This window comes from Pseudonaja textilis, chromosome 18, assembly GCF_049901715.1.
Source record: "Pseudonaja textilis isolate UNSWEBS1 chromosome 18, rPseTex1.2, whole genome shotgun sequence".
NCBI lineage: Eukaryota > Metazoa > Chordata > Lepidosauria > Squamata > Elapidae > Pseudonaja > Pseudonaja textilis.
The window spans coordinates 3,906,011-3,930,184 of NC_142007.1; the positions used below are offsets into that span (position 1 = coordinate 3,906,011).

General features: G+C 46.1%; 1 protein-coding gene across 2 annotated transcripts in view; it reads right to left on the minus strand.

Moving 5' to 3' along the window:
* Nucleotides 1-1,961: 1,961 nt before the first annotated feature.
* The window catches only part of AGRN (agrin), a 177,682-nt gene continuing 155,469 nt past the window's right edge, over nucleotides 1,962-24,174 (minus strand). Inside the window, exons 24-37 of one of the 2 annotated variants that reach the window (XM_087914911.1) lie at nucleotides 23,592-23,784; nucleotides 22,584-22,799; nucleotides 20,897-21,126; nucleotides 20,034-20,168; nucleotides 18,698-18,794; nucleotides 17,033-17,197; nucleotides 15,690-15,801; nucleotides 13,120-13,236; nucleotides 11,995-12,184; nucleotides 10,907-10,994; nucleotides 8,325-8,357; nucleotides 5,949-6,173; nucleotides 4,720-4,823; nucleotides 1,962-4,197 (exon numbers count right to left, since the gene is read on the minus strand). In XM_087914911.1, the coding sequence (XP_087771037.1) occupies nucleotides 4,040-4,197; nucleotides 4,720-4,823; nucleotides 5,949-6,173; nucleotides 8,325-8,357; nucleotides 10,907-10,994; nucleotides 11,995-12,184; nucleotides 13,120-13,236; nucleotides 15,690-15,801; nucleotides 17,033-17,197; nucleotides 18,698-18,794; nucleotides 20,034-20,168; nucleotides 20,897-21,126; nucleotides 22,584-22,799; nucleotides 23,592-23,784 (2,063 nt within the window). In that variant the 3' untranslated portion in view covers nucleotides 1,962-4,039. The remainder of the gene's footprint in view (nucleotides 4,198-4,719; nucleotides 4,824-5,948; nucleotides 6,174-8,324; nucleotides 8,358-10,906; nucleotides 10,995-11,994; nucleotides 12,185-13,119; nucleotides 13,237-15,689; nucleotides 15,802-17,032; nucleotides 17,198-18,697; nucleotides 18,795-20,033; nucleotides 20,169-20,896; nucleotides 21,127-22,583; nucleotides 22,800-23,591; nucleotides 23,785-24,174) is intronic. The other variant, XM_087914912.1, reaches the window with a different exon arrangement.

Here is a 24,174-nt window from a genome sequence, read left to right on the forward strand (position 1 = left end):
AAGGATGTGGGTGGACATCCTTTGATGTTTGTCTATCACCCCCCCCCCATTTCTATTTTATTCCGTCACCACCCACCACCCCAACAATTCAACAGGACCCACAAAATGTCCCCAAGCGAGTCGAGTCGATCTGGGTCCAGATAACCACAAGTAGGTGTGTGTGGCACTCCAAAGGCTGCAGTTCATCCCGGTGCCTTTGGCACTATCTAATCTCACGCAAGTCCCTTGAGGTGATTCCCGGAGTTTTGGGTGACAAAATACAATGATTTTCTCTGAATTCTATTCCCCCCCTTCAGCAAACGAGATGCAAATAACCGGAGGAAAAATTAAAGCCAAGTTGTTCTCCGTCCACGCAGATGACACTGGAACCAGATGGGGCAAAGCTGCAATTCACACCCAAGTGTGAATAAAAAGGGGATTGATTTTTTTAAAAAATAAATAAATCCGGAGCCCTTTCCCAAACCAGACTCTTCGCAAATAGCCCCCCAAAGGGCTTCATTTAGTGGAATTGCAAAGGGCATTTTAGCCAGGTTCCAAAGAGCCCTGCGGAGGGTAGAGATTCTCCGCTGCATTTAAGAACCACCCCAAAAGTTTATTTTCCTGGAAATTTCCTGCAGGTGTTGGAAGCCAACCCCCCCCTCCCGCCATAACACCTAGAAGTTGGCTTGGGAGTTTGTCTTGCTTTGAAAAAAAAAACCATGAAGATGCCTTGTTTCCCTTTTCTTTTTTTAATGTTTATTTTCATTTGAAACACACGGCTGTCCTGTTTTCTTGTGTTTATCCCCTAGCACCACAGAAACGTCAGCGTGAATGGGATTGAAATCAGTAAAAGGGGCGTCCCCGGTAATCAAAGAATTCAGTCCCGGGGAGTAACGATTTTTGAGGGTATCTGGGCCAGTTCTTTCACATTTAGGGAGGCGGCCCTTTTTCCTAGCGTTTCCCAGCTGTTTGGGAACATGGGAGTAGCATGGAGCCCAGGCCACACGGAGAAATACGGCCACTGTGTTTTTCCACGGATATTGTTCTCCTCCAAGTACGTCCAGAAGGGCACCCCAAATCCAGTCTTAGAATTCCAGCTGAAGGCATGTCCACACTCGGGTCTCCGGGAGAGGGAAGGAGGACACCAATTGGGACCCTAAATTCAGAGTCACTGCCAAACTAGATGAGGCCAAACTCCCCATCGCATCGGGCGGAAAGGGAAGTGTGCGGCCTGCTCAGAAGCTGTTCGGCCCGTTTGGAGGCTCAGTGGGAAAAATTGGGTTTTTCCGGCCATTTTCAAAGAAGGATAGCAATAGCAAACAGCACTTAGGCTTCTATACTGCTTCACAGTCTTCACAGCCCCTTTCGAAGCGGTGCACAGCCTATTCCCTCCAACAATCTGGGTCCTCGTTTTACCCACCTCGGAAGGCCGGAAAGCTGAGCCAACCTTGAGCCTGGTGGGATTCGAACGGGCAAATTGCGGTCAGCCGGCAGTCAGCAGAAGGAGTCCTGCACTCTGACCTCTGCGCCACCATGGCTCGTAAAATGTAGCATAAAACGTTGGCTGGGGCATTCTGGACATTGAAGCCCACCCATCTTACAGAATAAGTGTTGGAAGGGACCCCAGGGGGTCATCTAGTCCAACCCCCTGCGCAAGCAAGAGACCCTATACTATTACGGACAGCTACCTGTCCAATGTCTTCTTAAAAGCCTCCAGGGATGGAACACCCACAACTTTTGAAGGCAAAATTAACTTTTTTCTCACCATCAGGAAATTTCTACACTGGGCAAGTTTGAAAAACAGGCCGGTAACAACAAGTTTCTATTTTTCAGCGACTTTATGATGGCTGCAATAATTCCTGGGAACTGTTTTGAGTTGGGAGTTTTTTGGGGGAGAGGGTTGAATGACCACAGGGAATAAATTCAAACCGCACCCCCAAGTATCCCTTTCTTTGCCTGAATAACTCACCCAAGCCACAAGCTTTTCTAAGTAGGTATGTTTCAATGAAGGAAGAACAGAGCTGGATTAAAAAAATAACCGAGAAAAGAAGGTCTTGCTGCTTCTCTCGTAAGCAACCAAGGAGGCGAGGAAGAGGAGTCGTATTAACAAAACAGACACAAGACATTTAACAGTCCAAATCCAGCCTCGGTCAGCTTACTTAGTTGCCTTTTTCAGCCAACCTGAACTGGAGTTTGCCAGTTTTCTCCACAATCCAAATTCTAGACGTTGTAGAGCATCCGTGACAGAGTGATTTCTTTTTTGCTTTCTGTGAATTTTATACCGCTCGCCATCCCAAGGAAAAGGAGCTCCAAATTTCCTGCTAAGGACATCCCCCAAATGGAGAGAGGATTTGGAATGTAGGAGAGAGTGTGTGACAAAGTCACCGGATTCTGGCTGTACATATCACACCATAGAAATATATATGTATATATTTATAGATAAGATAAGATAGGTGTGTATTTTTCCCCCCTCCCCGCAAGAGTGTCGTAGATGAGTCATGAGAAACAAACTGGGGAGGCTATGCGTGCGTTATGTACACATGTATGAAACGGGGAACTCAAGTTTTAGGCCTGGCCTACACCTCTCAGGGACGGTGAGGGAAGAACGGTGAAACCTCTGAACGTGTTTTTCTTCCATAAAAGACCAAGTCAACCAGGCAGAGAGGCGCCTAAGACAGCCTGGGCCTGGATTTAACCATGGTTACCGTTCTGCAATGTCTCCAAAATTATTTTGCATGGTGGATGATTAGCTTGGCGTGGTGACCTTAGGTAGTAGCATCGAAGCATCTGGGGTCCGGGCTTATAGATAAAACTTTCCTGAGCCCGTCGCTAGTTTATCTTTTGTGAACGATGAAATCTGGATCAGGAAGGTAAGGCTTGTTGCCTTGAAGGTGTAAGGCAGGAGTCCCGAAAATTGGCCGTTTTATGACTTGTGGACTTCAACTCCCAGAATTCTCCAGCCAGCTATGCTGGCTGGAGAATTCTGGGAGTTGAAGTCCACAAAGTCTTAAAGTGGCCAAGTTTGGAGACCTCTGGTTTAAGGAATCCTGTTTGACCTCCAGGCCACCCACAGCCCTTCTCTCCCCAATTCCTTTGCCTACCTCTCTGAGATCATCTGACCATTCTTTCCTTTCTATCCTGCATCTCTCTGGCAAAGCCGTTTCTCACCACTGCTACCGAGAGCTAAAACTCCTGTGGCTTCTGTCAAAAGAGGACAAAAGATAGATGTGTGTATGTGTTGATACACACACACACCTACACCTACACACTTACATACAAGACACACACGCCGGGCAGTTTGTCATTCTAAGGGCAAGTACCAGAAGATCCTACGGAGCCCAGTTAAGAGCGAAGGACCAAACTGGGCGCTTTGGGGGAATGAAAACCTGAGTCCAGTTTCTTAGAACTTCTGCAGGGAGTTCCCTGTTGGCTTATTTGGGGGGATGTGTGGTAAATCTGCCAACCCCGCCCCCTGCCCCTGAGTTTGTAGGATGGGTTGTTGTTTTTCCTTTGTTCAGAGATGCCGGACAGCTCGGACAACTCTTCTGTCTGTGGTTTTGTTTTCCCCTTGGTGTCGGCCAAAACAAATAATAAACCTGATTAAAAATAATAATAATAATAATAACAACAAAAAAGAATGACTTCAAGTATGAGTGACATTTACAGTGGACGGTGATCCCGCCCCCCCACCCTCCCAGAAGCAAAAATGGGGGAACTTTGTTCCTTGGTCACATTCCGAAGCTTTGCCGGATTTTTAAAAATGGGAGGCTTTTTTTTTTTGGCTCCTCGTTGAGTCCGATGGGCAAGATAATGCTGCAACCAAACAATAAACCCCAAAAGAATGTTCTTCTCCAACCGAATCCTCTTGCAATCCTTCTCTTCTTCTTCCTCCTCCTCCTCCTCCTCCTCTCCCTGCTATCCCCCCCCCCTCTTCCTGTCCCTACCCCCCCAAAAAATATAAAAAAGCAAGAAGTTTTACAAAAATAGAAAATAATTACAGCAATAGCCGGGTGGAGGGAAGAGAGAGAGGCAGAGGGAGAGGAGGAGAGGCTGGATCGTTTCATTTGGCTGCGCAGTGTAATATGGTGGGGTTGTTCAAAGCATCCTCTACCAGATGGAGTTCTTGGCGGTCCACCACCACGTCTCGTATGCAGCCCACGAAGCCAGTGAGGAAAGATTTGGGAAGCTTGTGGGCCAGGCTCAGCTTCTCCAACCCACCTGTGAGAAGAGAACTTAGTGTCAGGATTCCGGCAGTTACCCCCCGCCCCATTTAAATCATGAGTCTCGAGCCCAACTTCCAAAAGGATTTCTTTGGAGTTAACATGTCCGGCACTGCCTGAGTGTAACCGACTCTGAGATACGTTTGTTAAGGAGGCCTTGCAGGGTCCCAAAGACTCATTTCTGGCAGAGTTTGGGGGAGAGAAAGGAAGGCTTTTGCTATTTTCCTTGCATGCAGGCAAAAGCAGAAGAAGAAAGAAGCGGAAAGAAGCAGCCCGGTGGCCAGGCCAGGCGTGTGGGGTGAGTGGGGCAAGGGTTTGGGGGGGTGACATTTCTCTGCGGACTACCAAAATTTTCTCACGGACCACCAATGATCCCCAGCCCACAGGTTGGCGACCACTATGCCCTCTCCCATCTGGAGAACCCAACCCACGTCCTGGCTAATGTCGGTGCTATTAAGATGATTGAGTTCTTTAGAAGAGGTCCAGCTGGGGGGCGATGTGGTTGCGCTCATGAACTCACCCAGCCAAAGGGCCCCGTCTGTGTCCAGCTGAGTTGCTCCGAGAGGCGAGGAACCCATGATGGGAGATTCGTTGCCGACTTGGAGGGACCCATCGCGATGGACTCTGCCGGAAGAAGAGACGCATAAGGGCAATGCATGGGAAGGTCTCCCATCACGCGTTCCTACGGATCAACCTTCTCCGTGTTGAAGACCTCCAGATGTTAACCGTGTCTATAGGAATGTTGGCAATTGCACCCAATCATCATTTGTGGCGCAGTGGTTAGAATGCAGTACTGCAGGCTGCTTCTCCTGACTGCTGGCTACCGGCAGTCCAAATCTCACTGGCTCAAAACTGACTCAGCTTCCGTCCTTCCGAGGTGGGTAAAATGAGGACCCAGATTGTTGGGGGCAAGAGGCTGACTTTGTAAACTACTTAGAGAGGGCCGTAAAAACACTCTGAAGCGGTATATAAGTCTTAAGTACTATTGCTATCTTTCTTCCTCCCTTCCCCTCTCCCCACCCACTTCTTTCCCAGTAGTTAGAATGCAGTATTGCAAGCTAACTCTGCCCACTGCCAGCAGTTCGATCCTGACCAGCTGGCTCAAGATGGACTCAGCCTTCCCGAGGTGGGTAAAATGAGGACCCAGATTGTTGGGGGCAAGAGGCTGACTTTGTAAACTACTTAGAGAGGGCCGTAAAAACACTCTGAAGCGGTATATAAGTCTTAAGTACTATTGCTATCTTTCTTCCTCCCTTCCTCTCTCCCCACCCCCTTCCTTCCCAGTAGTTAGAATGCAGTATTGCAAGCTAACTCTGCCCACTGCCAGCAGTTCGATCCTGACCAGCTGGCTCAAGATGGACTCAGCCTTCCCGAGGTGGGTAAAATGAGGACCCGGATTGTTGGGGGCAAGAGGCTGGCTTTTTCCCAATGGACAAAGAAATAGAAGTTAGAAACTTAAAAGTTTAAGAGAATGATTAACTATATCATGAAAATCTATTAGTATGGATAAGCCACTATTATTATTATTATTATAATATTGTGTGATTATTATCAATGCTATGAATATTATTACTATTATTATTTTTCAAAAACTGTCCTCAGGCAACACACAGCTCATATAAATATTGAGTTTTTACTTTTACTAAAGAAAAATGCATAAATAAAATATACTGTATTTTTTTTTTAAAAAAGCTATGATCCTTTTTCCAACGGCCAAAGGGATAGATGAGCTTATGATTCCGCCCTCACCTGGACGCTTTGATCTGAATCCACTGGTTCGTGTTGATTGGGACGGTAGACCGAAGGATCACGGGTTTGGAGCCAAGGTCGTAGGTCATTTGGACCCGGCCGTCCACGATGGCCAAAGCGATGTAGTCTGATCGATCCAGACCCTTCCCGCTCCACAAGATGAGTCCCTGGGTGGCTTCAGTTTTGACGCTCAGCTCGAAGTAGTTGGACTGCAGAGCCTTCTCGCTGCATGGGGATGGAAAGGGGAAGTCAGCTCGGGAAGCGGGGGTGGTGGTGGTGGTTCCCCCCCTTTTGATAGCCCACTCCATCCAGACCAGATGACCTCTTGGCCTCTTTAGGTTTGAAATATTTCTTGGCAACTTAATCTATTGTTCTTGGCAGCCTTGCACAATCTCGGCAAGGCTCATTCTTATCGGAGACAATTAGTTTGAAACAGCCTTTTAACCGGGAAGGAATGAAATTCGTAAAGAATCATTAAAAGGTTTTGCTGTTACCTCCGTTTGGGGTTTGTTTCCTTGGCACAAGGTTTGGGTCAGAACTTGGGCTCTATTGTGGTCTTAAGTTGAACCCTTACCTGCAAATGGTAGGAAGTTAACCTGGCCCACGGAAGTTTTTCAAGTTTTTATTTTTGTTTTTGAAAGGCTGCGCTGTAGATTTGTGCAATTTAAGATCTTGGGGACAATGTAGCTTTTGAAGCCCAGAATGAGATGACCGGCTAACCAGAATCAATTTCTCTTAAGATCTCGTTTATTCCCTGCCAAGGGATCTCTTCTCCTTGAGAGATTCGATGGTAGCAGAGAAAATCAACATCCTGGTCAGAGTTTTTCACCCGTCACAGAGCATGATATACACATGGATACACACATCTACACAAGACGAGACACACCACAACACGGGATTACAAGGACACTGTTTCCTTCCTCCCCACCCCGCCGGACCCAGGGGAGAAATGGATCGCTCTGGGCAAAAACTATTTGAGATAAAAGTGGGGAATTGGCTGTTTAAAAACCTGGAGCTGAAAAATCACCTTTAGAGGAGGAGGCAACTACAAATAAGTGGAGCCTCCATGTTCAGAGGCAGTATACCCCGACAACATTGGATGCTGGGGAACAGCCTACAGAGAAAGGAAGCTGCCTTTGTGCCCTATAAAAGGATCCTAGTTTTTAACTGGAGTTTAATCAGCGGTATTTCCTGCTTAAAGGTTTCCTGCCTGAGTAGCGGGTTGGGCTAGAAGACCTTCAAAGGTCCCTTCCAACTCTCTTATTCTAACAACATTCTTAAATAGCAGCATGAGGAGAACTGGAATTACTATGTAAGTCTCCATTACCTGTGATCAGCTACACTCCAGAAAAAAAATAAAAATAAACCACATTCCTGATTTTTTCCCCCCCTCTTCGTTGCTTGTTTTCTGGCTAAGACAGATCTGCAAGCACAATTAGAAATTCCCTAAATTAAAACTGCTTCCTTTATAGCAGCCTCAGCGGCTGTCAGCTCCAATGTTGGCCCTTTTTATAAACTTTTTTATTTTGTTCTGCAACTGTTCGGGTGAACTCCTTAAAGCCATTTAGATCATGGAAACCCACCCACCCCGCTAAGCCCTGCAAAACTGGCTGTCTCCTCTGGGCCACATCCTTTAGGATAGCGCAAAACCCATCTGCTCTGGAATTAACAATTAATGGACCAGATTAATGATTAATTGGCGAGATGTTGGGGGTGTTATCCGTAAAATCCACATTTGGGGCTGTAGGGATGAATTCAAGCATCCACACCCCCTGGAATTGGGGGAAACTGAGGCCTGGATTCTGGGGTTAGATGAAATCACCCGGATTAAGAGAAGGGACCTGTAGAAGAACGATGAAAAAGGGAATCAAAATTTGTCGGTTTCTTTGAGAGGGAGGGTTGTGGATCCCTCGAAGTTTATTTATGCCTTCGAGACCCAGCTTGGAAAATGAGAGTAGCCAAGATCTGGATGACTAGGGTTTGGTTTTGCTAGCCAAACGTGGTTTAATCTTAGGAAGTTGTGGGAGCTTCATCCCTGGAGGCTTTCGAGAAAGAGACCGGACTGTCCGAAATTGGTTGTAGGCAGGATCTCCTGCTTGGACGGGGGTTGGACTAGATGACCTTACGAGGTCCCTTCCAACTTTTTGTTAATCTGTTAAAGAAGCGGAATCTAGGTGAAGATTCAAAGCTGGGTTTTGAATCCAGCCCAGCTCTCTCTGCCCCCAAGGAAACCCACGAATAGCCCACGGAAGCGAATTGATAAGAAACCGGAAATAACATGAGGCTGGAGCAATCATGCAGGTGAGCCAACATGGGGGGAACAGCGAGAACAGCAGTGAGATCTGCAAGCATACACCTGCTTCGACGAAGACTCACCTGAGGTCCAGATGATAATCCAAAGCATCGGGACTTAGAAGCAGAAAGAAAGCGGAGGCATGCATTAAGCACTGGGATAAAACGAGGAACCGATCGAGGAGGAAAAGCGGCTAGTCCCTAAGAAACCCATCCTTTTTTGGGGTGGGGGCGGCTTTCCCAGATACAGATTGGAAAGAAGACATACGAGCCAATTCAGGCTTGAAATAACCCTTTCAAGCTTGAAATGGGTTGTTCTGTATTGAAACCGGTTCAAAAGAGGAAGAGTTTGTGCACCAGAGGATGTGCGCCAGAGAGAAACTTTCCGTATTATTATTGCTATCATTTACACTCTCAAGGTATTGCTGTCGAATCAGGAGAACATGCCGAGGGGAAATTCGGAATGGTTAACAACTCGTAGAGTGACTTTAATCTTGGGTTAGAATGGATGAGGGTTAAACGAAGGGAGGGATTATGAGTGGGGGGGGGGGAAGAGAAAAGGGAAGAAAGTCAAACAAACACACACCCGGGCTTCCCTCCGTTTCATATCCCATGTCATTATTTCCATTGTGCAAATTGGGATTTCTCTCTGAAACTAATTCAGAGCTGGGCATGTGTGGAAAGAAAGAAAAAGAAAGAAAGAAAGAAAGAAAGAAAGAAAGAAAGAAAGAAAGAAAGAAAGAAAGAAAGAAAGAAAGAAAGAAAGAAAGAAAGAAAGAGAGAGAGAGAGAGAGAGAGAGAGAGAGAAAGAAAGAAAGAAAGAGAGAAAGAGAGAGAGAGAGAGAGAGAGAGAGAGAAGAGAGAGAGAGAGAGAGAGAAAGAAAGAGAGAGAGAGAGAGAGAAAGAAAGAAAGAGAAAGACAGAGAAGAAAGAGAAAGAAGAGAGAGAAAGAAAGAAAGAGAGAGAGAGAAAGAAAGAAAGAAAGAAAGAAAGAAAGAAAGAAAGAAAGAAAGAAAGAAAGAAAGAAAGAAAGAAAAAGAAAGAAAAGAAAGAAAGAAAGAGGAGGGAAGGGAAGGAAAGGAGGAAAGGGAAAGAGAAGGAAGATTTTGAGAACAGAGGTTGCCCCAACATTCTCTCCCCATATAAAAGGAAAATGATCCCCAAACTTAGATTCTTGGAAACAAACTGAGGCATTTATTCAAGACATTTCAATTCCACAAATACGGGGAATATTGATTTTTCTCCTTCTGAATTGGATCTGAGGTCCCCTCAGACAGCTTTCAGCCCTAAAGGCTCAGCAGGGCCACTCAACCTTTGCTAAAGCTGATCAGGCTCACAAGCTCTTTTGCTCAATTGTGAAGTCTGGAAATTAATTAAAACAAAAACAAAAAAACCGAACTTTTACCGAACGGGGAAAACCCTCACACTTCACAATGGCTGAATATTTTCCACTTGGCTCTTTATGATCATCATTATTTTTGGATCCGTTTCTTTTTAAACACAGTTATGGTTTCGTTTGGACCGTCAAGCTCACACGTGGAAATATACCACCCTCTAAAAACAGAGGTGTGTATTTTGCAGAAGCAGATGGCCAGGATTCCTGCTTTAAATCTCGATTATTTTTTTCCCCCTCCACTTGCAAGAGAAAGAACCTGATTGTCATTTTTTTTCCCCCTGAGATTCCTTTGGTTTTGTTTTGTTTTTTCTATCGTTGGGAAACCAAGTCACGGAAAACTGAGGATGGACTTTGTCCCAGTTGCCGTTTCCCTGAGTCCTTTTCGAGATTAGGGTGGAGGCCTGAAGCTATCCGGGATGTCAACAAACCACATCTCTGTCCCAATTCTTGGATGGCTTGGATTTTTAGTCTTGGGTTTAAGCGAAGGGGCGACAGACAACCTGCGAGATCTTCTTGGGGCTTTCCAAGGTTTGATTTCTCAAGAGGCCCCTTGGGTGGGAAGAGATTTTAAAGGATGGATCGGCAAGCAGGGAGGATGGTGGCCGGTGAGAAAGTGACGGAGAATGGAGGTGTTTACTTACGCTGGAATCTCATTGGTCAGTTGGCTTGCAAATGAAACAAAAATACAAAGGTGGTTGAGGACAGAGAGAAGGAAAGAATGAAAGAAAAAAAGAAGGGGAAGAAAAGAGCCACAACATATCACATTCTCCAAAGGGACTCCCCGACTCTGGAAGCGGAAAGTTGTTTAGCGGAGTCCCGCAAAGGCCAGGACGTCTAAGACATCCTGGATTTGGAGAATGATTAATCAGCCAAGAATGAGACGGACAGAAACAAGACACACAAGTGGGCAGACACAATAGGTTGGGTGAGCCGAATGGAGCATCCCTCTGCAGGAGCAGTAGATCTGCAGACTGCGTCGACTAAAAATGGGCTTAAGGAGAAAGAGCGCAGCTTTCGTTACATCAGCTTCGGAAAGGAGGTTGGAGATAAAGGTAAGACGGGGAAGATTTCCCCATCCTACAGGCTAAAAATACCAGCTGCCAAGGTTGAGATTGTGGGTGGGACTTGTTGGTCTTGGCTCCGCCCAAAGGAGGCGGGCTTGTAAGAAAAAGGGCTTCCTCCCTTCGGCCAGATTTTAAATTCGGGCCAAACTCTGTTGGTTTTAACCTCCCCAAATCTCGCCCCCCTCCACCCCACCACCGGTCATTACCTCTTGGTAACAGCGTTATGGTATTCGATGTAGGTCCAGCCGTCGAAGGCGATGGCGTCGGAGTCTCCAGCTGCTTTCTCGGTGAGGACTGGAGGGAAGGAAGCAAAACCTGAGAACAGTCCGCCGGTGCCCGATTGAGACCCCACACCCATAATCCCCAGCCAGCAGGGCCAAGAGGAGGGACTGTATCTCAGCTTTGGTGGGGCAGAGACCCAGAATTTTGATCATTTCAGGCTGGCAAATATGCCTTCCAAATCCCACTTCTTGAGAAAATAGCAAGAGCGCTTACTACTTATATACCGCTTCGCAGGGCTTCACATCCCTCTCTAAGTGGTTTAGAGAGTCTATGGCCCCCAACAATCTGGGTCCTCAACTATACCAACCTCGGAAGGATGGAAGGCTGAGTCAACCTTGAGCCGGTCAGGATCGAACTCCTGGCAGTGGGCAGAGTCAGCCTGCAATAGCGCATTCTAATCAATGCACCCCTACAGCTCTTGGGGTTCCCTAGCCCCAAACTGTGATTCAACAGAAAGAAGCTGTCAACTCACAAAGCATTTCTATGCCTGTTTTGAGTTGCCGTAAACAAGGGAGGGGGGAGAAATCTGAAGGAGCATTATGGCAGTTTAGAAACAGAAGTACATCCCACCCTTATCTACAAAGATTGTAGCTAGGCTACCGGATCTTCTGCCCTCGAAAATCCTTTATTGGAGAATGTGATTGATGACGCCCAGCCCGTGAATGTGCTTAATTGGAGAATCTGATTTATGACACACCCGGGGGGAAGGGGGAAACAGGGTCACAGATGATGTATGCCGTAAATGACGTATGCCGGAGTTGGCTTCATTTAGATTAATGCCAGCATATTGCTCCTAATAAATCTTTTGAATTTTTTTGAAGTTTGTCTCGAGGCTCATGATTTAATTAGGGCAATCGCCGGAACCCTGACAGAACCTTGAACTGTCCTGGGAGGGACCCCAACCAGGTTGGGAAAAGCCTTCTACCTCTTCTGCACCATCAAGGACCAGTCTGGCTGCGGAAGAGAGAGTCAAGATCTCCTTCCAAGGTTTTCTCGGCCAACCCAGACTCACCTTTCTCGCAGTGGGTCCCGAAGAAGCCTCTGGGACAGGTGCATTCATAGCTCTCCAAACGGGGTTGGCAGGTCCCGCTGTTCTGGCAAGGGCTGGGCTTCTGAGTGCAGGGATGGGAGCGGAAAGGGGAAATCTCAACAGCGCTGCGGATGTTCTTCTCTTTCAGGATGGGGGTCCCTTTGATGGAAATCTGAGCCGTCGGAGAGGAAGAAGGAAGGGAGAATTAGAGCCTTAATGGCAGACTTTTAAAAACACGAGACTAATGGACTGCCGAGTCCCACCTCAGGGATCAAAGAAGCCAACCGGATTCGGATTGGTCCCTTCCTGATGTAATGGCCATAATTCTCAGCTAGCATGGTTAATTATCCTACTGGGTGGTAATTATGGAAGCTGCTATCCCATAAAGTCCTAAAGGATGGTAGGTTGAAGGGGTCTGGTCTACTCTAACAACTTCCAGAAGAAGAGAACGTTCAACCAACATCTGGTGAGCTTCTAGAGGACCAAGCAACCTTCTTTCTAGCTAATGCTTTCGTTCTCAAGTAGTTCTCACCATCATAATTTCCTCCGACCGTTCAACTGAAAACTTATCTTACTTGTGGGATCCAGTCCTAACTGCTAGCAAAGAACCAACTGGATCCTTCTCTCCTTTGATGCTTTTTCCCATGAGGTTTATTTTCCTAGCGATTAGGGGACCAGGATGATTAGGGGACTGGAGGCTAAAACATACAATAAACAGGCCTGGCTAGTCTAGGGAAGAGAAGGACCAGGGGAGACAGGAGAGCAGCCTTCCAATATTTGAGGGGCTGCCACAGAGAGGAGGAAGGGGTCAAACTATTCTCCAAAGCACCCAAAGGCCAGAGAAGGAATAATGGATGGACACTGAATAAGGAGAAATTCAACCTGGAAATAAGGAGAAACTTTCTGACAGTGAGAACAATCAAGCAATGGAACAGAAGTTGCCCTCGGAAGTTGTGGGAGCTTCATCACTTGAGACCTTCAAGAATAGATTGGACTGCCATCTGTCAGAAATGCTGTAGGGTCTCCTGCTTGGGGGGGTTGGACTAGATGACCTATAAGGTCCCTTCCAACTCTGATTATCTGTTATCTGAGGAAGACGTTCCTTACCTTCTGAATGGCTCCATCAAAGCTAGCAGACGCCGCGGCAGCCCGAGCCAGTTGGCTGAAGTCCGGTGCGCCCCCGACGTAGAGGGGTTCCTTTAAATTAAGGGAGGTGTGGGGCAACTGGATAAAAGGGGGGAAAAAAAACAATCCACTGAGAATGGAGGTCACCAAGAGCGGGAAGGAAGATCTGGCAATGGCATTCAGCCGCTACAATCAAACTTCTTAAGATGTCCTTGGAGTCGAGCAGACGTATTGCAGCGCAGTACAGTTTTCATGGAGGACAGGACCTTTATAATTATATTTAACTGATGGTTGATTAGACCATGTTGTAGGAAGGGATGGGGGCGTGTCCTCAGCAAACCAATTTAGCAATAATAATAAACCAACCCAACAGATTTTTAGTAGCTTTCCTCGGTGTCTTTAATCTTCTGTTAACCCACGGAACAAAAAGCATGCCAATCAAAGTTGGGTATTAAGAAGGCGGTTAGCTCATTACAGCTGCAAAACCAACAGCTTGTTAAGAGATTAAATCTGGTCCTATTTCCCACCCCCCCAAGGGTTCAGTCCTGCCAGAGATATTCTAAATCAGTGGTTGCCAACCAGTGGGCTGGGGACCGTTGGTGGTCCGCGAGAAAATTTCGGTGGTCCGCAGAGAAAGGTCGCCCCCAAAGCAATTGATCCAGGCTGCGCGGGAACACAAGGCTGCGCCACCCATATGGCCCGCGGGAACACAAGGCTTGCGTCGCTTGCATTGCGAACAACACGAAGTAGTGAGGGGAAGGGGGAAAGGGCAGAGGGGGAATTTGCCCCACTCACCCCATGTGTCTTGCCTGGCCACCGGGCTGCTTCTTTCCCCTTCTTTCTTCTTCTGCTTTTGGCTGCATGCAAGGAAAGCAGCAAAAGTCTTTCTTTCTCACCCCCAAACTCCGCCAGAAATGGGACCCCACAAGGCCTCCTGCTCCGAGAGGCTGCGCCGGCAAAGACTCGTTTCTGGCGGAGTTTGGGCAAGAGAAAGAAAGACTTCTGCTGCTTCTGCTGTTTTTCTTGCACGAAGCCAAAAGTCTCTCTCTCTTTCTCCCCCCCCCCCGCCCCCGAGAACGGAGCTGGAGATGGTATCCTGCGATCCCAAATAAAGAACAATCGATCGGTAGGAAAACGGGGTGGGGAATTTTCCTGCAGACTTTTTGGGGGATTTTCCCAGGGTCTCTGGTCCGCGGGATTTAAAATTTACGAGTTTGGTGGTCCCTGAGGTCCAAAAGGTTGGCGACCCCTGCTCTAAATCAAATCTAAATGTTGAGAATCAGTGAAACTATTGTGGCAAGGGAAGGACTGCTCCAGCTTCCCCGATCATAAGCCATGGTTTAACGAACTCTTATTTGCCCTTTAATCAAAGGCGCCATCGCTGCTTCAAATTCACCGTGTTAAAAAGGGAACTATCTAATGTGTGAAAAGCATTAATGATGGAAAATGGCTCGAAGTTGGGAAGGGGAGTGGAAGCCACACACAACTAATTATTGTGGATGCGGAGGCTCTCTTAATTAGAAACAAGGAAACATCTATGTTAAAAGAGGGGATTATACAACAGGGGGGGAAAAAGAGACAGATTATAGTCTATTAATATTACCGGTGTTGGGGATAGGGAAGGCAAAAATAAATACGGTTCACCACAATGGAAATGAGATAATGAGGATGAAAGGGGTGGTTATACTTATCTCTTTACCTTACGAGATTTCTGACATCCAGACAGCAAGAGAAAGGAGGAGGAGGAAGAGGAAGAGGAGGAGGAAGAGGAGGAGGAAGAAACGCAAACAGGAAGCAAAAGAGAAAACAGAGAAAGGATCAGTGATATGGACACCACCACACCACGCCTCGTTTTTGGAGGCTTGGCCCTTCTTGCAATCCACGTGATTTATCGTGTGGATCAAACAAAAGAAAAAAAAAGAGCACATTGATGTAACGACTGGACTAAACACACACTGTGTGCAAATGCAGTCAGATCGTGATAAGGTAACTCTGGGGAAGCCTGCGGGAGGCTAAAAGAGAGGAGGGGGAGGATTGCAATCCTTGCCTGAATTTAAGGGTCAACTCATAAAATATTTCTCTGGTTATTTCTCTGAAATATAAAAATACGTTTTTTTTAGAGTTGCCAACAGAAAGGGGAGGAGGGGTTTTTAAACAGCAGTGCAGCAGCTTGCAAAACCGAAAGTACATTCCATAAATGTTTTCAAAGGTGACTAAAGTTTCTACCATGACAAATTCTAACTGGAGAGCCTGATTGATCACTCCTGGCTAGGGATGTGTCCCATTGGAGAATACGAATTACGATGCACCCAGAGGGTGGCGGGGAAAACCAGGGTCAAGGGTGACAATGAATTATTGTGTCTCAGAGTCGGCTGCACCCAGGCAGTGCCGACATGTTAACTCCCAATAAATACTTTGGAATTTTTAGAAGTTTGGCTCCAGACTCATGATTTAAGTGCTGGAATCCTGACATTAAGAGACTGCCCACCCGCCCACCCACCCCCAGGATCCCAAACTGTTCCAAACTGTTTTCGAGAGTGGATTTAATTTACCGGCGATTCACCAAGCGTCCGTTCCCCGTTGTTAATCCTCATAATGCCCTTCCGCGCGTTCCTCTCCAGCGAAACACTGACCCAGGTATTCAGAGGGATGGGGTCTCTGCTCCTGGAGGGAAGAATGCAAGATATAAAACAAGAGAAAAAAAGACCAGAAACGAGACTCATTCTATTCTGTCTCTGAAAGCCGTTAAGCCAGGTGTCTTCAAACTTGACAGCGTTAAGACATGTGGACTTCAACTCCCAGAATTCCTCCTCCAGTCATGTTAGCTCAGGGATTCTGGGAGTTGAAGTCCCACAAGTCTTAAGGCTGTCAAGTTTGAAGGCCCTTGCATTAAGCTAAGCTGGTCCCCTCACTTTCACGCGGGGAACTTTTTAAAATCAAGTCAAGAGTTGGTTTTGGAGAAGCAAGATAGGACGATACAATTCCATATGGTTTAGGTCTGATCCCTATTTAAAATCTTGAGTCGTAATGATTTCCATGCCTCTGTGTATAATCGAGACGTTCTCTTTTTAAAATTCTTTATCTTTTTGTCCCCTATTAATTCATTTCAACATGAATAACATTGCTTTGCACCATGTATTTGATATCCCCTACTAAGTCACTAATATCTAATACTAGCTCGATACCCGTGCTTTGCCACAAAAATATGTAGTCAGGCTTAGTTTTGGGGGAGTAAAAGAAGGGGAAAAAATTGTGCCCCTGCCTACCATCATCCATCAGTATTCATCTGGTTAGCATCCTGTCAGTGTGTGAGACAGTTGAGGGCTATTTGGAAACTGAAACATTATTTGCTGTGTGAGCAAGAAGGAAACAGCAAGGAGCCTGGGCATGGCTTAGCTCAACTATTCTGTACTAAAGCTGGTTGCTGCTGTGAAACTAAAACTGAAACTCCTCTCCTCTGCTTCTGTTTTGCATTTGGAGCAGGTTTCTTTCCAGGTGGGGAGGGGGAGTAGAACTCTTTAGCATCAGAGGGTGTTAATAATAATATACGAAATACTAATGCTTTGATAGCTGTTTCGGAGAATCCTTTCTCAGTGAGCACCTAGAAGCCAAGAGGAAAATACGTGCCAAAATTCAAGTTTGTAGGCTTTACGGTTCTGGAGATTTTGTGATGATGCATGAGTGGTATTTTGCTTTTATACAGATAGGTTTTAAAAATTACTCATTATTCCCCCAAAATTTCAATATCCCAAATATCTAGGACTACTAATAAGGCCAAATATTAATAGAAGTTTAATCAACCCCGGGATTATAACTCAAAGCCCTCACAATTTCTAATCCTTAAAAGTTTTGCGCTCGCAATATCTTTTAACGCACGGAGTATTATTTTTCTTACTTGATTACAGCGGCTCCTTTGCCCAAGTCGTATCTGTACTCCAGGTATCCATTGTGAAGGGCCAAAGAGATAAAATCTCCTTTTCCATCCGTCTTCTGTCCATTGTAGAAAATTAAACCGTTGGGATTTCTGCTCAGGAAAGCCACTTCCATGGTCATCTTATCCCTGTGGGAATAAACAGCGGCACATATTACCACATGTGGTGGACCTGTATAAAAACAAGGAAGTTTTGGATTCAAATACATACGTGGCTAGAAAAAAAAAAGACCAAACAACATATAGATTTCAAACCAGAATTGTTTTGACTAGGTATCACATCAGGGGGTTATGACAAAGGGACAATATATTTAATATTGCATATTTTGACTGCAGCAAGAATTGCACATGCGCTGCAGTGGAAGAACGAAAACACCCCGTTAAGAGGATGGGACGGTAAGGAAGATACTAGGCTGTGCGGAAATGGACAGACGAACCCTAAAAATAAAAGATAAAAGAGATACATAATACTATTTAACGTGGATTAGGTTTTATCAATGGTTAGAAACAGGAGGTAGAAGTTGGAAGATGAAAGGATCAGGTGAGAGGGACTTGGAAAGAGAATCTGTATTATTGATAGAGGAATGTTAAGTATTAGAATGACAGAGGAGTTGACATATTATATGATGGTCAGAAAATTTTGTACGAAAATTTGTATGCGTGATTGTACCTTATGATTCTTGACAAATGTATCTTCTTTTATGTGCACTGAGAGCATTTGCACCAAGACAAATTCCTTGTGTGTCCAATTGCACTTGGCCAATAAAGAATTCCATCCCATTCCATTCCATTCCATTCCATTCCATTCTATTCTATTCTAACCTAATTCTATTCTATTCTATTTCATGACATATAGAGAAGATTTAACCACAGTTTCAATTGGGAAAAAATAATTTCCCATACTGGGAAAAAAAACAACAGAAGAAAAGAAAAGGTTTAAAAAAAGAAGTAGGGCGTATGAATATTTCATCTGGAAATCTGACCTGATTCCTGACTGAATCCGATAGGGAATGAAGCTGAGGGGTTTTTGAGTTTTCAAACTGAATTAGAGGCCTTCAAACAGATTGCGGTGACTTCACTGCTTGTCAAATCCCCTCAATCAGTTTGAAATGATAACTTTTATTGTCTTTTTTTTTTTTTACGGTGACTGCGTTTAAAAAAAATGAAATTCTGTGGAATGAATTGATTCAGCTCTTAAATCAAAGCCAGGCCATCCCCTCTGAAAGCAGCAGGGCGAGACGTCTGAACAAACCAAACAGAATTGGAAGGGACCTTGTAGGTCATCTAGTCCAACCCCCCGCCCAAGCAGGACACCCTGAATCCCATTTTGACCCAATTCACACAACAATGTTACCTAGTTGGGTAATGAAACGGCTGCAAGAAAACAAGCCAACAACAAGGACCCCTCCTGTCAACCCTGAGCTACAAATATTCTCCTTCCTTCCTTCCTTCCCTCCCTCCAGTACTAGCACTGATGATGTTACCTAGCTGGGTAATGAAACGTCTTGCAAAAGAACAAGCCAGCTCCGAGAGCATCGAAGACACCCCACCAAATGGGTCTAATTTTCTTGAAACAGCGAGGAAGGGAAAGGAAGAGACAAGGAAAAGGAAGAAGGACAAAAAACATACTGTAGCTCCGGCACAAATGTTTGGAGTCCGTTCAGCTCCAGGTATGAGAATCCATTGAATTCTGGCAGAAAAGGCACGGTCTGGTCCATTTCTGCAACTAAGAGAGGGAAGGAGAAAAAGTGTCGCAGATAAGAGAACAAAAGTCACTTACTGGATGCGTGCTGAGCGCTGGTTGGTTGAATAAACTGGGTTTGTGCCATTAGCACAAACATACTGCAAGCTGCCTGATCTGTGGATTGAAAGCTCCCACGAAAGGGCCTTGGGATTAAAAGCAGAGGATATTTCTTCGTTTTAAATGTTTAAGGAAATGTCAAGAGACCCTTGGAAATTCTGGCTGGGAGAGGTCTTATTTGGGAGTAGGACAGCGTAATACCAAAGCTTCCTTCGTGTTCTACCCCATTTCCCCAAGAATAATATTGGCATAATATTGGCAGGAGAATAATCAGTCTTATGCCAGGACAGCTAGCTGGGGGATTCTGGGAGTTGAAGTCCACCCTTTTTTCAACTTGCCAAGGATCTTTCTTGCAACTCTGATTTCAGTGACTTGTAACTAGATAACAGATCATCAGAGTTGGGAGGGACCTTGTAGGTCATCTAGTCCAACCCCCCGCCCAAGCAGGAGACCCTACACCCATTTCAGACAGATAGCAGTCCAATCTCTTCTTGAAAGCTTCCAAGGATGAATCTCCCACAACTTCCGAAGGCAACTTCTGTTCCATGGGTTGATTGTTCTCCCTGTCAGAAAGTTTCTCCTTATTTCCATAGCTGAATCTCTCCTTGTTCAGTTTCCATTATTATTCCTTGTCTGGCATTCAGGTGCCTTGGAAAATAGCTTGATCCCTTCCTCCTCTCTATGGCAGCCCCTCAAATACTGGAAGGCTGCTCTCGTGTCTCCCCTGGTCCTTCTCTTCTTCCCTAGACTAGCCAGGCCCAGTTCCTGCAACCGTTCATCGTATGTTTTAGCCCCCAGTCCCCTCATCATCCTGGTTGCTCTTCTCTGTACTTTTTCTAGAGTCTCAATATCTTTTTTATAGTGTGGTGACCAAAACTGGATGCAGTACTCTAGGTGTGGTCTTACTAAGGCTTTGTAGAGTGGTATTAGTACCTTACTTGATTTTGATTGTATCCCTCTGTTAATGCAGTTTAGGATTGCATTGGCTTTTTTGGGCTGCTGCTGCACACAGATGGCTCCTATTTAGCTGGTTGTCCACTAAGACTCCAAGGTCCCTCACGCAGTTCCTGCTATCGAGCCAGGTTTCACCTATATTCTGCTTGGACGCTTCAAAACCTCTATCACAGCTGCACCCTAATCCCACCTTTCCCTGGTACCGCTGACCTGATTCGCAGAATTCGCCTCCTCGTCCCATGGGGCATTCGCATTTCGATCCGCCTTCTGGCAACACCAAGCAGGTGGCAGAGAGATGGCACGGATTGGGGTCACAAGGGTTTCTCTCATCAGCACAGGTGGGTCCTAGGGCACATGGCCAAGAGAGAAAAGTGTAGCTAGGCAGCCAACTCTGGATGGGCTCTGAACGGATTCACACAATTGTTTGCAAGAAAAGCTCAGAAAGCACTAAGGACTCCACAGTCCTCTTCCTCCTCCTCCTCCTCCTCCTCCACTCTCTCTCTCTTTCTCTCTCTCTCTCTCTCTCCAATCCTCGTCTCCACCCTTCTAGCACTGATGATGTTTACCTAGTTTGGTCATAAAACATGTGCAAGAAAATCACCCAGCTCAGACAGCACCAAGGACCCCACAGTCATTCTCCTCCTCCTCCCTTCTGAAAACCCCACGCCCTCCTAGCACAGATGATATTACCTAGCTTGGTCATGAAACGTCTGAAAGTTCAGAAAGCATCAGGAAACCCCATAGTCCCTCCTCCTCTTCCTCCTCCTCTGGTTTGGCTGGAGTTGCCGGCAGCCCACAGGCCACACCACAACCTCAGAGATCACCAAGGACTTCACAGTTCTACCCTGAGTTACAAATATTCTCTTCCATCGATCATTTTCAATGATTTTCACAAGAGCAGTGGATTGGGGAAGAGAGCCTCTTCACCCCTCTGTGCATGCAGATAACTAGCTTGCAGGGGGCGGTGGGGAACGCTGCTTCCTTGCATTTAGAAAGCTAGTTCTGCAGCTGAAAGATCTCTCGCTTACACACACACATACACACACACACACACACACAGAGGTTGGGCCCACCTGTATAACCATGGAGACACTCGCAGTGGAACATCTCGGCCTCCATGGTGTGGCAGAGCCCGCCGTGGTGGCAGGGGTTGGGCTGGCAAGGGTTGTTGCCACATTCGCCCACGCCGCTGCCGTACAGCACGTCATCGCCTTTCTCTCGCAGGTCGTACATCTGGTTGTTGACGTCCAGCAGGCGGATGCAGCCCTTCAGGCCCGCGGTGACCGATGTGCGCTCGGCCACCCTGGGATGGAGACAGACAAGGACATTGTCAACTCATCAAATATTTCTCCGGTCTTGTTAAGTGAATTTCGCCCCATGCTATGACCTTTCTTGCGTGCAGTTATGATGTGCCGTTGTTAAGTCAGTCACAGGGTTGTGAAGTGAATTTGGCTTCCCCATTGGCTTTGCTTGGGGATCACATGACCCCAGGAGGCTGCAACTGTCATAAGTACATGCCAGTTGCCAAGCATTTGAATTTTGATCATGTGACTGAGGGGGATCCTGCAAGCATCATAAGTATGAAAACTGGTCACAAGTCACTTTTTTTTTTGTAACTTTGGTCCATAAATAAATGGTTGCAAGTTGAGCACTGTCTGAATTACTGTCTTAAGAACCAAAAAACAGAGGGAAAAACTAGCAGTAACCCAGCTGTTTATTAAGCAACCTGAAAGGAAATGAATATGCATCACGGTAATTAAAGCAAATGAATTAAAAAAAAAAACCAGGGCTCCACATCCTATGAATACAGAACTAGGACAAATCTGTTAGCATCTCATCAAATCAAAAAATTACACCCCAACCCCCACAAAATTGCTGTATTTCCTCATTTTTGCAGCCTTAACAAGCTTTTGAAAATCAACAGGGAGATTGCATGGATTGTTTTTTTCCTCAGCCCTTCTCCTGTTCAAATTCCCCTTCTCTGCTTTTCCTTCCCCCAAAGGGGCTGGATGTTTGTGACTTCACACCCCTTTGGGCAGTTGAGAACGACACTGGACTAGATCCCTTCCAGCTCTGTTATTCTATTATTTTTTAAAAAAATAAACTTTATTAGTCTTTGATGACTTTTTTAAAAAACAAACAAAGAGTACAAATATCTTAACTTCAACAGTTGGAGGCATTTGTCTTATACTACTATTTTGTGGATTATTTACAAAATATATACTATTTTGCAAATATAAACATTAGTTGATATGTTGCTTGTCATTAACTTTTTCATCATCCATTTATCTATCTTTGCTCAATCCAGTCATACCATTTTCCCCAAGTCTTATAATACTCAGTCTCCTCTTTCTCTTGTAACATCAGAGTTAATTTATCCATCTCAGCACAAGTCATTATTTTTTGATTGATCAATTCATCTGGTGGTATACATGTATGTTTCCAGCACTGGGCATAAGCAATACTGGCTGCGGTTAAAATATATAGTACTATATATTTTATATTTCTCCCATGTTTCTTTTTGAATATCCCCAATAAAAATAATTCCGGTTCTAGCTCTATTGGTTCATTAATAATCTCTTGCAACCATTGTTTAATTTTCAACCAATATTTTTGGGTCTCCGGGCAGGACCGCCACATGTGATAGAATGTACCTTTTTTTTCTTTTCATACTTCCAACATGCCAGATTCATGTCGGGATCCATCTTCACCAATCTCGAAGGAGGTTGTTATTCTCATTCTAAAGTTAACTCTACTCACACATCAATTTGGTCTTCCGGGGCTCCTCCGACAAAGAGGTCAGTGTCAAGATTCAGCCCATCGGTTCCACTTGGGCTCTCGCCATGTATGTGGGGTTCTCCGTCCACGGACAGCACGCCGTTCCTCCGGTTCCGATTGACCACTAGGGCATGCCACTGGCCCGGCTCAATGGGCACCTTGCTGGTGATCACGCCTGTCCCCGAGCCGGTGTTGAACCTGGGAGAGATGGTCACAGGTTTGACTGATAGTTATTGAACAGCCTAATTCAAGGAGATGTAACTGGGAAATATGATCAAAGATAAAGATTTCCCCTTTCTAATTGTACGTGATTCTAGGGGGTGCTGTCTATCTATGTTTCTCAGCTGAGGGAGCCAGCATTGTTCGGGGAAGCTTCCGTGGTCGTATGGCCAGCATGACTACATGCCAAAGGTGCACAGAATGCTGTATAACCTTCCCACCAAAGTGGTACCTATTTAACTACTTGCATTGACAAGCTGAGCGTCTTGAAGCACTGAGCCCCCGTGCCCCTTGGAAATATAACAGCCCTCTGCTATTCCCAATGCATCCCGATGAAGACCACAAGAGTATCATTTTGAAGGGGTGGGGGGGAGGATCAAAAGCTTCCTAGCACAGCACGCCAATCCCCCCAAATCCTTCATTAGATTGTGATCAATGGGACTGGATCAGTCCAGGGGCTCATTTTTAGATGGAAGGCTGAGTCAACCATGAGCCGTTCAGGATCAAACTCGAGGCGGTGGGGCAGAGCTAGCCTGCAATACTGCATTCTCACCGCTGCGCCACCAAGGCTCCTGGCAGAAACCAATGACTTTATTTTACGGCAAAGGAAGAAGATGGCATTCCGCTTTCCTCAACGTCCCTCTTGCCGAGTTCTCATTTGGGCCTCAGACTGGTCTCCAACCGCACAAAGAACCCGCTGGCCTGATCTGGCTTCGAGGAACACCTTCCCAGCCCTACCCTTCCTACCCTCACCATCAGGCCACCCCTCACCTGAGCTCCACGAATCCGTTCACCAGCGCCAGGGAGACGAAGTCCTTCCCGCGGTTCTGCCCGTTGTACAGGAGCAACCCACTCAGCTCAGAGGCCCGGAATTCCATGGCGATGCGCACGGTGTGGTAAGCCTTCATCATTTTGAATGCCAGGTAGGACTTCCCGCCGAAGCTGGGGATGAAGTATCGGATGGCTGCGACGGGCAGAGAATTCACACGGAAAGGTGCGTGTTAGGATCCAAAGGAAGAAAGCCAGGCGGCTGCGGGGAGGGAGGATTTCCCCAGGGGTCCTGCGTTAATTCCTTATGCGAGCTTTTGTATCCGCGGGGATAAAAGCTCCATTTCTTTTGATGCACTCTCACCATGTGCTTTACATCTGCAAATCCTGTTCCTTTGAACGTGTTGCGGGATAAAAAAGACCCTTTCTTTAGAGAACATAGGTGTGATGCATTAACCCATCTCTCTCTCTCCCACACACAACCACTTTGGCTTCTAAGGCCCCATTCATTCGGAAAAACAGGAACGCACTTGGGGCCTTCTCAATAGCGGCCCCCCGCCTGCGAGTTCACTTGGCTGTATAATGC